Source organism: Hyperoodon ampullatus (genome assembly GCF_949752795.1).
Source record: "Hyperoodon ampullatus genome assembly, chromosome: 1".
Lineage (NCBI taxonomy): Eukaryota > Metazoa > Chordata > Mammalia > Artiodactyla > Ziphiidae > Hyperoodon > Hyperoodon ampullatus.
In genome coordinates this window covers 86,043,005-86,057,135 of record NC_136914.1, presented here as the reverse complement: position 1 = coordinate 86,057,135, position 14,131 = coordinate 86,043,005, and the positions used below count along the sequence as shown (strand labels likewise).

At 37.2% G+C, this 14,131-nt stretch overlaps 1 protein-coding gene across 1 annotated transcript in view; it reads right to left on the bottom strand.

Annotated features, from left to right (window-relative positions):
* GRXCR1 (glutaredoxin and cysteine rich domain containing 1) overlaps positions 1 to 14,131 on the bottom strand; it is a gene marked incomplete at both ends in the record, with an annotated part of 129,437 nt that overhangs the window by 49,582 nt on the left and 65,724 nt on the right. The window contains one exon of the mRNA XM_079704255.1: positions 11,336 to 11,578. Within this exon, the coding sequence (XP_079560381.1) occupies positions 11,336 to 11,578 (243 nt within the window). The remainder of the gene's footprint in view (positions 1 to 11,335; positions 11,579 to 14,131) is intronic.

Below are 14,131 nucleotides of genomic sequence, written 5' to 3'. Positions count from 1 at the left end.
TCTTCCCAGCAAGGATCTCATTCAGATTTGATGGAGAAATTAAAACCTTTACAGACAAGCAAAAGCTGAGAGAGTTCAGCACCACCAAACCAGCATTACAACAAATGCTAAAGGAACTTCTCTAGTCAGGAAACACAAGAGAAGGAAAAGACCTACAATAACAAACCCAAAACAATTAAGAAAATGGGAATAGGAACATACATATCATTAATTACCTTAAATGTAAATGGATTAAATGCTCCCACCAAAAGACACAGACTTGCTGAATGGATACAAAAACAAGACCCGTATATATGCTGTCTATAAGAGACCCACTTCAGACCTCGGGACACATACAGACTGAAAATGAGGGGATGGAAAAATATATTCCATGCAAATGGAAATCAAAAGAAAGCTGGAGTAGCAATTCTCATATCAGACAAAATAGACTTTAAAATAAAGACTATTACATGGGACAAAGAAGGACAGTATGTAATGATCAAGGGATCAATCCAAGAAGAAGATATAACAATGGTAAATATTCATGCACCCAGCATAGGAGCACCTCAATACAGAAGGCAAATACTAACAGCCATAAAAGGGGAAATCGACAGTAACACACTCATAGTAGGGGACTTCAACATCCCACTTTCACCAATGGACAGATCATCCAAAATGAAAATAAATAAGGAAACACATGCTTTAAATGATACATTAAACAAGATGGACTTAATTGATATTTATGGGACATTCCATCCAAAAACAACAGAATACACTTTCTTCTCAAGTGCTCATGCAACATTCTCCAGGATAGATCATATCTTGGGTCACAAATCAAGCCTTGGTAAATTTAAGAAAATTGAAATTGTATCAAGTATCTTTTCCGACCACAACGCTATGAGACTAGATATCAATTACAGGAAAAGATCAGTAAAAAATACAAACACAGGCTAAACAATACACTACTTAATTACCAAGTGATCACTGAAGAAATCAAAGAGGAAATCAAAAAATACCTAGAAACAAATGACAATGGAGACACGATGACCCAAAACCTATGGGATGCAGCAAAAGCAATTCTAAGAGGGAAGTTTATAACAATACAATCCTACCTTAAGAAACAGGAAACATCTCAAATAAACAACCTAAACTTGCACCTAAAGCAATTAGAGAAAAAGAACAGAAAAACCCCAAAGGTAGCAGAAGGAAAGAAATCATAAAGATCAGATCAGAAATAAATGAAAAACAAATGAAGGAAACGATAGCAAAGATCAATAAAACTAAAACTGGTTCTTTGAGAAGATAAACAAAATTGATAAACCATTAGCAGACTCATCAAGAAAAAAAGGGAGAAGACTCAAATCAATAGAATTAGAAATGAAAAAGGAGAAGTAACAACTGACACTGCAGAAATACAAAGGATCATGAGAGATTACTACAAGCTACTCTATGCCAATAAAATGGACAACCTAGAAGAAATGGAGAAATTCTTAGAAATGCACAACCTGGTGAGACTGAACCAGGAAGAAATAGAAAATATGAACAGACCAATCACAAGCACTGAAATTGAAACTGTGATTAAAAATCTTACAACAAACAAAAGCCCAGGACCAGATGGCTTCACAGGCAAATTCGATCAAACATTTAGGGAAGAGCTAACACCTGTCTTTCTCAAACTTTTCCAAAATATAGCAGAGGGAGGAACACTCCCAAACTCATTCTATGAGGTCACCATCACCCTGATACCAAAACCAGACAAAGATGTCACAGAAAAAGAAAATTACTGGCCAATATCACTGATGAACATAGATGTAATAATCCTCAACAAAGTACCAGCAAACAGAATCCAACAGCACATTAAAAGGATCACACACCATGAGCAAGTGGGGTTTATTCCAGGAATGCAAGGACTCTCCAATATATGCAAATCAATCAATGTGATACACCATATTAAAAAATTGAAGGAGAAAAACCATATGATCATCTCAATAGATGCAGAGAAAACTTTCGACAAAATTCAACACCCATTTATGATAAAAACCCTGCAGAAGTAGGCATAGAGGGAATTTTCCTCAACATAATAAAGGCCATATATGAAAAACCCAGCCAAATCGTCCTCAATGGTGAAAAACTGAAACCATTTCCACTAAGATCAGGAACAAGATAAAGCTGCCCACTCTCACCACTATTATTCAACATAGTTTTGGAGGTTTTAGCCACAGCAATCAGAGAAGAAAAAGAAATAAAAGGAATCCAAATTGGAAAAGAAGAAGTAAAGCTGTCACTGTTTGCAGATGACATGATACTATACATAGAGAGTCCTAAAGATGCTACCAGAAAACTACTAGAGCTAATCAATGAATTTGGTAAAGTAGCAGAATACAAAATTAATGCACAGAAATCTCTGGCATTCCTATATAGTAATCATGAAAAATCTGAAAGTGAAATTAAGAAAACACTCCCATTTACCATTGCAACAAAAAGAATAAAATATCTAGGAATAAACCTACCGAAGGAGACAAAAGACCTGTATGCAGAAAATTATAAGACACTGATGAAAGAAATTAAAGATGATACAAATAGATGGAGAGATATACTATGTTCTTGGGTTGGAAGAATCAACATTGTGAAAATGACTCTACTACACAAAGCAATCTACAGATTTAATGCAATCCCTATGAAACTACCGCTGGCATTTTTCAGAGACTAGAACAAAAAATTTCATAATTTGTATTGAAACACAAAAGACCCCGAATAGCCAAAGCAATGTTGAGAATGAAAAATGGAGCTGGAGGAATCAGGCTCCCTGACTTCACAGTACACTACAAAGCTACAGTAATGAAGACAGTATGGTACTGGCACAAAAACAGAACTATAGATAAATGGAACAGGATAGAAACCCCAGAGATAAACCCATGCACATATGGTCACCTTATCTTTGATAAAGGAGGCAAGAATATACAGTGCAGAAAAAGACAGCCTCTTCAATAAGGTGTGCTGGAGAAACTGGACAGGTACATGTAAAAGTATGAAATTAGAACACTCCCTAACACCATACACAAAAATAAGCTCAAAGTGGATTAAAAACCTAAATGTAATGCCAGACCCTGTCAAACTCTTAGAGGAAAACATAGGAAGAACACTCTATGACATAAATCACAGCAAGATTCTTTTTGACCCACCTCCTAGAGAAATGGAAATAAAAACAAAAATAAACAAATGGGACCTAATGAAACTTTAAAGCTTTTGCACAGCAAAGAAACCATAAACAAGACCAAAAGACAACCCTCAGAATGGGAGAAAATATTTGCAAATGAAGCAACTGACAAAGGATTAATCTTCAAAATTTACAAGCAGCTCATGCAGCTCAATATCAAAAAAACAGACAATCCAATCCAAAAATGGGCAGAAGACCTAAATAGACCTTTCTCCAAAGAAGATATACAGATTGCCAACCAGCACATGAAAGAATGCTCAACATCATTAATCATTAGAGAAATGCAAATCAAAACTACAATGAGATATCATCTCACACCAGTCAGAATGGCCATCATCAAAAAATCTAGAAACAATAAATGCTGGAGAGGGTGTGGAGAAAAGGGAACACTCTTTCACTGTTGATGGGAATGTAAATTGATACAGCCACTATGGAGGTTCCTTAAAAAACTAAAAATAGAACTACCATACGACCCAGCAATCACACTACTGGGCATACACACTGAGAAAACCATAATTCAAAAGGAGTCATGTACCAAAATGTTCATTGTAGCTCTATTTACAATAGCCAGGACATGGAAGCATCCTAAGTGTCCATCAACAGATGAATGGATAAAGAAGATATGGCACATATATAGAATGGAATATTACTCAGCCATAAAAAGAAATGAAATTAAGTCATTTGTAGTAAGATGGATAGACCTAGAGTCTGTCATACAGAGTGAAGTAAGTCGGAAAGAGAAAAACAAATACCATATGCTAACACATATATATGGAATCTAAAAAAAAAAAAAAAGGTCATGAAGAACCTAGGGGCAAGATGGGAATAAAGACACATACCCTCTAGAGAATGGACTTGAGGATATGGGGAGGGGGAAGAGTAAGCTGGGACGAAGTGAGAGAGAGGCATGGATATATATACACTACAAAGTGTAAAGTAGATAGCTAGTGGGAAGCAGCTGCATAGCACAGGGAGATCAGCTCAGTGCTTTGTGACCACCTAGAGGGGTGGGATAGGGAGGGTCGGAGGGAGGGAGATGCAAGAGGGAAGAGATAGGGGAACATATGTATATGTATAACTGATTCACTTTGTTATAAAGCAGAAAGTAACACACCATTGTAAAGCAATTATACTGCAATAAAGATGTTAAAAAAAAAGACACATGCACCCCAATGTTCATTGCAGCACTATTTACAATAGCCAGACAAATCCTCAAAGGCAACCAAGAAGTGGGGTACACTTCAGTAGGCACCATCTCCAAAGTACTCCTTTTAATGAAAAGTTAATTACCTAGGGATATATACTCAGAAAGCCCCGATATTTAAAGAAGATTGTGTCTATGTACACTGAGAAGGTCTATAACTTTCAACAGATTTTCAAAGAAGCATATGACTCCAACATTTAAAAACCACTTCTCACAAGTATATGGTAAATATTTTCAAGAGGTTTGAGACAGAGTAGTTTCAAGACATAACAAAACACTTAACTTTATGTTGATGGTTTATGACAATAGTTATAATTTCATATAACACATTCCCATAAAGAAACACCAAATTTACCATAGATTCCCTCCCACTAGTCCTCCCACCATCTCTGCAGCCTTCATTAACAGACTGAATACTACGGAGTTGTCTGGTGCAAGGAAACAATTAGTGTAAATCACACAGCATGAAGGAGCTTATTCTAGTCAACTACTCAAAAAGAGTTTTGTTCAGAGTGGCAGACACTAACTTCCTACCCAATATCCATGATTCCTCTTTTATTCTAAGAAAAACCTGGGTTTTTTTCAACATATCAATGTGTCCCTCTGGAAGAGCACAATTCCCAGTCTACTTTGCAACAAAATGTGAACAATAAAATGCAAAGTTGGGTAAGATTTCTGGAAGAACTCTTTACAAGGGCACTCCTCTAGCTAGGATGCCCTTCTCTTTTTCCTTTTCTTTCTCATTCCCATCCTGCCTGGAATGCAGGCATGATGTCAATACTTTCAGCAACTATTAGGATCATAAGGTCCACCAGGAGACCTTCAAGGTAGAAGACATGTGCTAAGAACTATAAAATAGAAAGTGGTCCTGGGTGACATCATGGAACTTTATACCCTCCCAGGAGCATCTTCCTGTACATTTTTTAATGTGAGAAAAGATAATACCCTTAATTTTTAAGGCTTCAAGGTTTGTTGTGGTTTGTTTAGGGATTTTTTTTTTTTTTAGAAATAAATCATTGTTGTTCAGAAAAAAATGTAATTCACAAATGCCATACACACTCAGCCTGAAAAATTTCACTTTACTTTGTTATACTGTCTAAAAGTGGACCACTTGATGATTCACTTTGATAAACAGTAATGATTTTTAATGGATAGTCTGCATGATAGTGAACATTAGACAACGAAGAACTGTGACCTCTGAGAGGAAGGAAGTAAATGAGCTGAGTTCTACAGTTTCCCAGGCTTACTATCATGATAGCTTTTCCAAGCTATATACAGGAAAGGGGAATTTAAAGCAGAACCTGGTAGATTCCCTGAGTTAAGGAAATAGATCTGAGAGCCTAGGAAACTAAGATAGCTAGAGTTCACAGGACAGAAAGTAAACAGCTTTACAGAGAATTCTGGAGATAGACAGAGGGTCCAGCTTGTGTTCAATAGAGTAATGATCATTACATGCATGTGAGGAAACTACTCAAGGCCAGCAAAAGAACCTGGATGAAAGGATGAAAAGGGACAGTGTCTGGGGCACAGTTGGGAATACTGCCTGTTCCCATCAGCCAGACTGGAAAATCTTATAATTCATGGGGCATTGAGTAGAGTTTTCAAAAGATCATGTCCCCATTCTGGGGAATATTTAGCTTTGGACTAAACACTATTCTGGCCCTGCCTGGAAAATCTTAATAACAAACCCAAAATAGCAAATGATTTCCAAGTAACTTGACTGCATCTCAGCAAAAAGCCCAAGAATATTTATATGAATACAAAAATATCCCAATAACAAATACTTTTATCCAACCAGGTATGTGGAATTCAATCAAAATTACCAGGAAGGCAAAGAAGTGGAAAATAGTACTCAGAATTTCAATTAATTGAAACCAACCCAGAACTGACACAGATAATGAAAGTGTCACGCAAGGAGATTAAAAGTTATTATATGATCAAAAAGCTAGAAGAAATATTGAACATATTAAGTAGAGACATGGAAGATACATTTTTAAAAGAAATCAAATGTCTAAAGATAAAAATTACAATATCTGAGATAAAAAATACAGAGATGGGATTAACAGAAGATTAGATATTATATAAGAAAAGATTAGGGGTACAGGAGACACAGCAATAGAAACTATCCCAAATGAAATAAAGTGAGCTATGGAGCTACTTCAAACAGCCTGATATGCATGTAATTAAAGCCTCTGAAAAGAAGAGAAAGAAAGGAAGATATAAATAATATTTTAAAAGTAATGGCTGAAAGTTTTTTGAATTTGATAAAAAACTATATACCTACTGAACCAAGAATGTCAATGAACCCTTAGCAAAAGAAACATGAAGAAAAGTATGCCAAGACATATCATAATTGAAGTTCTCAAATCTGGTGCTAAAGAGAAAATCTTAAAAGTAGTGGGGTTCGGGATGGCAGAGAAGACATGTCACAACCAAAGAAACAAAGATAAGGGAGGGGGTCATATTTTTTATCAGAGTAATGTGAATGAGAAGATAGAGGAGCAACATCTCTAAAGTACTGAAAGAAAAAATAAACTTTCAACCTAGAACTCTATACCCAGCAAAAATATCTTTTAAAAATAAAAATGAAGGAAAAACTTTTCAGACGTGAAATAATTCATCCACAGAAGAGCCACACTACAATAGTACTATGTAATAAGGCCTTCACATAAAAGAAAACTGATGTCAAATGGATATGATGCTCTGCACCAAGGATTAAACAGAACCAGACCTTAAAACTGCAGAGGGTAGAGTACTTCCAAACTCCCTTGATGAGGTCATCACTACCCTAATACCAAAACCAGACAAAGACATTAGAAGAATGGAAAACTATATTGACAGAAAGATCAATGTTTACCAGGGGACTGGGGTTGGAGGAAGGGATTAACTGCTAAATGACATGAGGAATATTTGGGGGCTTATGGAAATGCTCTATATTTTGTGTACTGGTAGATTCATGGGTGTTCACATCTGTCAAAACTCATCAAATTATATAATTTAAATGTGTAGTTTATTATATGTAAATTATACCTCAATAAAGCTGGTTAAAACAAAACAAAATAAATGAAAACAGCATATCTGGCAGATACTGTGGTTTGTCTCATTCAGTAACCTATCCAGTCTCTTTCTAGAATGTCTTCCTGTGCTATAGAGTGTATAGCAGTGTAGAGAGGCTAGAAACCTAAAAAGCATATTTCCCATTTTCCCTCACTGCTTTCACATGTGACTTATTTAGTAACCACAAACAGATGCACTCACTCAAGACTTTATTAGGAAGAGAATTTTGTAGAAAGAAGGGCAGAGAACAAGTCATCCATTTTGCTGGTGTGGACTATGGCAAAGACAGCAAGTTACTGGAGCTGACCACCTCCAGATTGTGGCAGAGGCTTCCTTGGTGTCCCATTTCTGGGAAAATTGGAAATCATTGGAAAATTGGAGAAATTTTTGAAGTAGTCCCTAGAAACATGCCTAGAGTCTGTATTTCTAGTGTGTCTACTAGCTATGCTCAATAATAATTCCTTCATTCTTAAATTGAATAAAACAGTACTTTAAATAGATATAGAATTATCAAGCAGTCACAACTCAATATCAGCTAATTTAAGAGACCCCTTTAGATCACCAGCCTTTCCATTCCTCTCTCTGTTACTGGAGTCCACACTTGGATTCATTCTACACGTTTCATAGCTCAGTTCCAACGTGGATTTTGTGAACTCTTACTGTAGAGTTTTATGGTTGGTCCATAATCAAGATACTATTTCTAACTCATTTCCTACGGGTATTTCTAAGATTATTTATGTCCAAACTGTTGGAACACAATCTTTTTGTGTAAAGCTTTTCTGATGCCAAAACAATAGGGCACTTGCCCAAGTAAGTTCCAAGCTGAACTTGCTCCTCCCCCCATCTCTCCCCCTCCACCACTGAGCATCCCAGGGCAGTGTAGATTTGTTTTCTAAAGTAATTTCTTTCCTTTGACTATTCCAATGTTTCCATCTTGAGTTTTTAGTTTGGCTGGGGAAGACAGTCATCAGGCAAAAAGAGCATCCTTGTCAATTCTTCCATTCTTGCCCATAGAAGGAGTCCTATTAGCTTCCGTTCAGTGAAAATAACTGAATTCCTTTGGCACCACCCACCCTGGGTCTGATGGCAGTGACGGCAGTAAAATTAGGGAGCTGTGAAATGTCCTCATCCTCTCTCCATCCCATCTCACTGTCTCCCGAACTCTGCCTCCATATGCCTCTGTTTGTGTCTCTATTTCATTCTCTGGCTCTATTTGTGTATTTCTTTCTCTCCATCCTTAAAGACAGTTGTATTTGTGCAGATGATTCACACATCTTGATTTTTCTCATTTATTTAAATTTAAACTAAATCAAATGGTTTCATGTAACTGTTTAAAGCATCACAGATGTTAAGGAAACTACCAACATCAGTTTCTTTTCCTCTCCCAAAATTTTGCTTCACCACATGCCAAAACCCAGCAGAGGGCATCCTTCCATTTCAGTTGTGCAAACACTGTAGGGAAAAGACTCTATAATCTGGCAATGTACTCCATTTGCAACTGTGCACTGGAATCTAAATAAAGGGGCTACTGTAGTAGTAGGGAAATTTGTTACATAAGTTGTTCTGGGGTGTTTATCTCCATTTTGAATTATAAATTTAGAAGTAATTCCCCTTTCATAAGAAAAAAAAAAAGGAAAAAAAATCTCATCTCTGGCCTCTCTCCAGATTTGGGGAATTAGCTTCAAATTTCAGAAGCAGCAGGTAGCACCTCTGTGATCCCTCTGCCTCTAGGCATGTGTGTAAATAAAGTGATCACAGAGACAAAGCAATCGAGAAAGAACTCTGCACCCTACCTCCTCTGTTGCACTCTCCCTCTATCCCTGAAACTGAAAGACAAATAGCAAGAGAGGCATTTTGCCTGTTACATTGAAAAGAAGGAAGAAAATGAGCCTGGTCAAGAGCAGAGTAGCAGGTGGGGCCCACCTTGTACCTGTGTAAGTAAGCAGTCGTCCACTAAGATTAATTGTGTAGCTTCACAGAACTTAAAATTCCACAATGAAAAATATCTTACATTGTCAGAAGAATTTCCCCCAGGTTACAATGCAAATACCCACAACCCTTATCAGTGATTTTCTCAGCAGTGTGGATGAGTTTATGAGATTTTCTTTCCTTGTGGAAGAATGTCTTAGGAGAGAAGGAGAGAATATGAGGAGACAATATAGCATCATTCCTACATCCATTCAGCATATGTTTTTGAGCACTTTATGCCAAACCCTGTTCTAGGTGCTAAGAACCCACCAGGAAACAAACTAGCAAAGATCACTTTCCTTGAGGTGATGTGTCAGAGTGCAAGGGTCTGGGGAATTGGACAGACCTAGTCCTGCCAATTACCCAGCTATGTCTATATATATATATATATATATATATATATATATATATATATGTACACACACACACACACACACATATACATATACACACACAGACACTATATACAGTGTACATATCAGTAAAATCCTCAAAATTAGCCTAAGAAAAGTTCTATTATCATTATCATTCTCGTTTTACAAATGAGGAAATCAGGCACAGAGTGATTTATAAATTTCCCAGAATCAGAAGCAGAGCAGGAATTTGAAACAATGCTGCCCAACTTCAAAGCTGTCTTGCCTCTTAACCAGTGCACCAGAGAGTTGATTTCTAGGGCCTGAGGACTAGATGAGATGACACATATAAGCTGAGAGCATAGTATAGTACTTTTTAAAATTTATTTATTTATTCATTCATTCTGTCATTATTATCACTGCCATTGTTATGGGTTTCTGGGACCTCCGGGTATATGTTGAAGTATAAGATAAGAGGCTCAATACTTGAATCAAACTACTTCTAGTTCAGAATCTATCTATGTGCAGGTCTGGTTAAAAGTAAGATTGCATAACATCATAGCTACTGAATCATGGCTTCTCTGCATTAATCTTTCCATAAGATGACAGGTGGCCTCTAACAGCCATGGCTCTAGACAGGATATCAGGACACAAGCTCCCTGAAACAAACAGGAGCATTTCCTGCTCTGGCTTTTTCTAATCTTCCCTAGAAGCTGAAGGTTAAGACCAGATTTGAAATGAAACCAAGATGCAAGGATCCATCTGTGGTTGACAGCCGCTTTTTGTTCTCTGATCAGCGACCTTGTAGTCAGCCCCAGCCCCCTCAACTGCTGGTGTCCCTTGGCTCTTTGCTCTCTCTCTTTCCAAACTGCACTCTCCAAAGCCCCCTTTCTTGGGCTTCGTACTGATGAAGATTGTTCATAGATCAGTGGGGGTTAAATATGCTAACAGTGCTATTCAAAGAGCAATGAAGCAGTCATGTTTTGTTGCTGCTCTGGGAGTTCTCTGCTCGCCCATAAGCCTGCATTTGTGTCTCACGTTCTTGCATTACCAAAATCAAGAATCATTTTAAACAAGCAGATAAAATTCTGGCTCCGGGCCCCATTTCTTATTGATTTCATTTCACGACTGTCAGCTTAGTTTCATTAAGTAGGAAACTGAGTGTTTGATAATGGGGTATAGGAGAATTCACAAATGCATATCTCATATATTCCATTTTTCTTGCCTGCACTAAAAAAAAAAAAAAAAAAGTTTTTATCCCACATGTCAAGTTTCACAATGCAAAACTCAAGTCAACTAAACATTTAAAAAATGTATTTCTATTCAAAAAGGCAATTTCATGCTGATTTCATCTCACCATGACTCTGTAGGGATGAACACTGTGGCAACACATCATTTAGGATAGAAATAAGTGCTTCAAACCCTTTGGATTGAACTCAAAAAAATAGCTAGTATGCTGGTAGCTATCATGCAAGTTGCCTTGTCACAGCCTTATAGCTTTCTATCAACACTGGTTGGGTTCAATAAAAAAGAAGATTTTCCTTAGCAGATACTCACCCCAAGATAATGGCCATCAATGAACACGACAGGAAGCGAAGGAGCTTCAGAAACCCGTCGGCATCGTTCATCTAATTCTTTTCCATAGTCACCATTCAGAGCTATGTTTTTCTCTTCAAATTTTACCCGATGGTTTTGGAAGATCTTTCTTACCAGTTCACACCTTTCAAAGGTTGTCCGTACCACACGAAGGCAAGTGGTATAAATCACTACGCGGTCAAATTCTAGCTCCGTTGATGGTTGCTGAAGGAAAACATTATAGTGTAAATATTTTGGCATTTGCTTTCTTTACATCTCTTTATTTTAAGACAATTACCATTTCAGCCAACGTCTTACACATTAAAGGCCTGCAATAAAAGTTGAATAAGCACCATATTTGTCAATTCTAAGACATGTCTTTACACTTTAGAACATCTGTAATTGCAATAAGGATGACAATCAAATAATTTAAATGACATAATTTAATTGACAGTATTTTTTCTGTTCCCAATGGCATATCTTTTTTTTTTTAACATCTTTATTGGGGTATAACTGCTTTACATTGTTGTGTTAGTTGCTGCTGTATAACAAAGTGAATCAGCTATACATATCCATATATCCCCATATCCCCTCCTTCTTGTATCTCCCTCCCACCCTCCCTATCCCACCACTCTAGGTGGTCACAAAACACTGAGCTGATCTCCCTGTGCTTTGCAGCTGCTGCCCACTAGCTATTTATTTTACATTTGGTAATGTATATATGTCAATGCCACTCTCTCACTTCATCCCAGCTTACCCTTTCGCCTCCCCATGTCCTTAAGTCTGTTCTCTACGTCTGCATCTTTATTCCTGTCCTGTCCCTAGGTTCTTCAAAACCATTTTCTTTTTTTAGAGTCCATATATATGTGTTAGCATACAGTATTTGTTTTTCTCTTTCTGACTTACTTCACTCTGTATGATAGACTCTAGGTCCATCCACCTCACTACAAATAACTCAATTTCATTTATTTTTATGGCTGAGTAATATTCCATTGTAATTGGCATATCTTAAAATTGATGATGCCTCACATGGCATGCCATGTGGTGAAATAAGGAATGGTTGAATTATTTTTATCATGTTTTCTAGACATCATTCAACTACAATAGCTGCCTCTTGTACCCAAAGCAAAACATGGAACAGAATAGACAAGATTAGTATTTAACCATTTGAAAATTCTTCTACTCATCAACTTACCAAATTTTACAGCTTTTTTGAGCCAAAATTTACTGGGAATAACAAGATCTATATCATAGGATTGTTCTGAGGTTTAAGAGGCATAAAATGTATGCATGAGCTCTCTTGAATGACAGGCTCCCATGTGCAGTGAGAAGGTTCTGCCGTGAGAAACAGAAGATATAGTGGCTCAGAAAGAGTGCATAGAAACCAATATCAAGGTGGGCAGCAGGTCAAAGCCAGGAATAAAAAGGAAACAAGGAAACAGTACACTGCAATGGAGTGTAAGCAATTGGAGGCTTACACTCTCAAAATGGAGACAAGCAACTCTCAAAACCAAGGTGAAGACTCCTAAATAGAGAATCTTTTTTTGTCTATGTTTCCTGCTGCATCAGAAATCAGTGACTGCATTCAAACCCTGCCAGCACTGCAAGGGCTTATCAGCTAGGTCCTGACATCACCAGGGTGACATCACCCTCTTCCTCTTTATTATAGCCTTATTTGAAGGAGACTGAAAAGAACCCAACTATATACCATGAGATCAAGGGATACGTGAGTCCCCACAATTCTACAATTGTTGAAAGACAACCACACAACTTATAAACTCCTGTGAAATCAAAACTTTGATTTGAAGCCACTCCAGATGGCTAAATACTAGAACCAGAAGGTAAGATACTAAGCTTCACCACTTTGTCCTCAAAGAAATCATCAGACCACTCTGCCAGATGCAAACACAGATAGTCCTAGAAAGATATGAAGTGATGGAAATGGCTATGCAATGGTCTCCACTTCACCGAGAGACCGGACATTTTTTTTTTTCCTAATGGTAAAATGTATTAGAGACGTAAGAATCTTTTCTTTCCTCAATAGAGTTTAGAAGCTAAGTTGAAAACCAGAGGCCTGGAGGGGTCAAGCAGGTGTCATAAATGCTGGAGCAGACCAGGAGTAAATGAGATATTAGTGAGAAGCAGGGAGAGTGTCATTTGAAAGGGAAAAACATAACTCAGCTTCAGGCAAGTTTCAGGATTTCAGGCATGTCATTCAGTGTTGTCAGATATGATTACTGTAAATATAAACTTGAAATCTGGATTTTTATAGGAAATTTTCTGCATTCTAAATAGTGGCACCCCATTAAAAAATGTATTGAGACCCCTGGACAATATATCTGAAAGCTGAATTTGGCCTATATACTGCTAATTTATAACATTGGAAAGGAGAGAGCCCCAGGGAGGTATATCAGATATACCTGGACTCTGCCTCTGACCATCTCTGTCTTTGGGAAGCTAATGAGCTGTTTAGCCTCAGTTTTCTCATCTGTAAAATGTGATAATAGTAGTGGTAGCTACCTAATAGGTTTGCTGAGAAGATTAAGAAAACAACTAGTGTAGGGCCTAAAACATAGTACTGTGCTGAGTTATACACTGCAAAGATATTACACTCCACATTGTGGAATTTTTAAGATTAAAACCACAAGCAAAAATAAATCAATGGAAAACATCAATGTAATTAATGATAAGAAAAGAGGATTATTACTAGGCTTTAGATTAAGAAGCATTGATCTTCAAAGAGAGTAACCAAATGCCCAAGAGCCTCTGGTTCCTCTT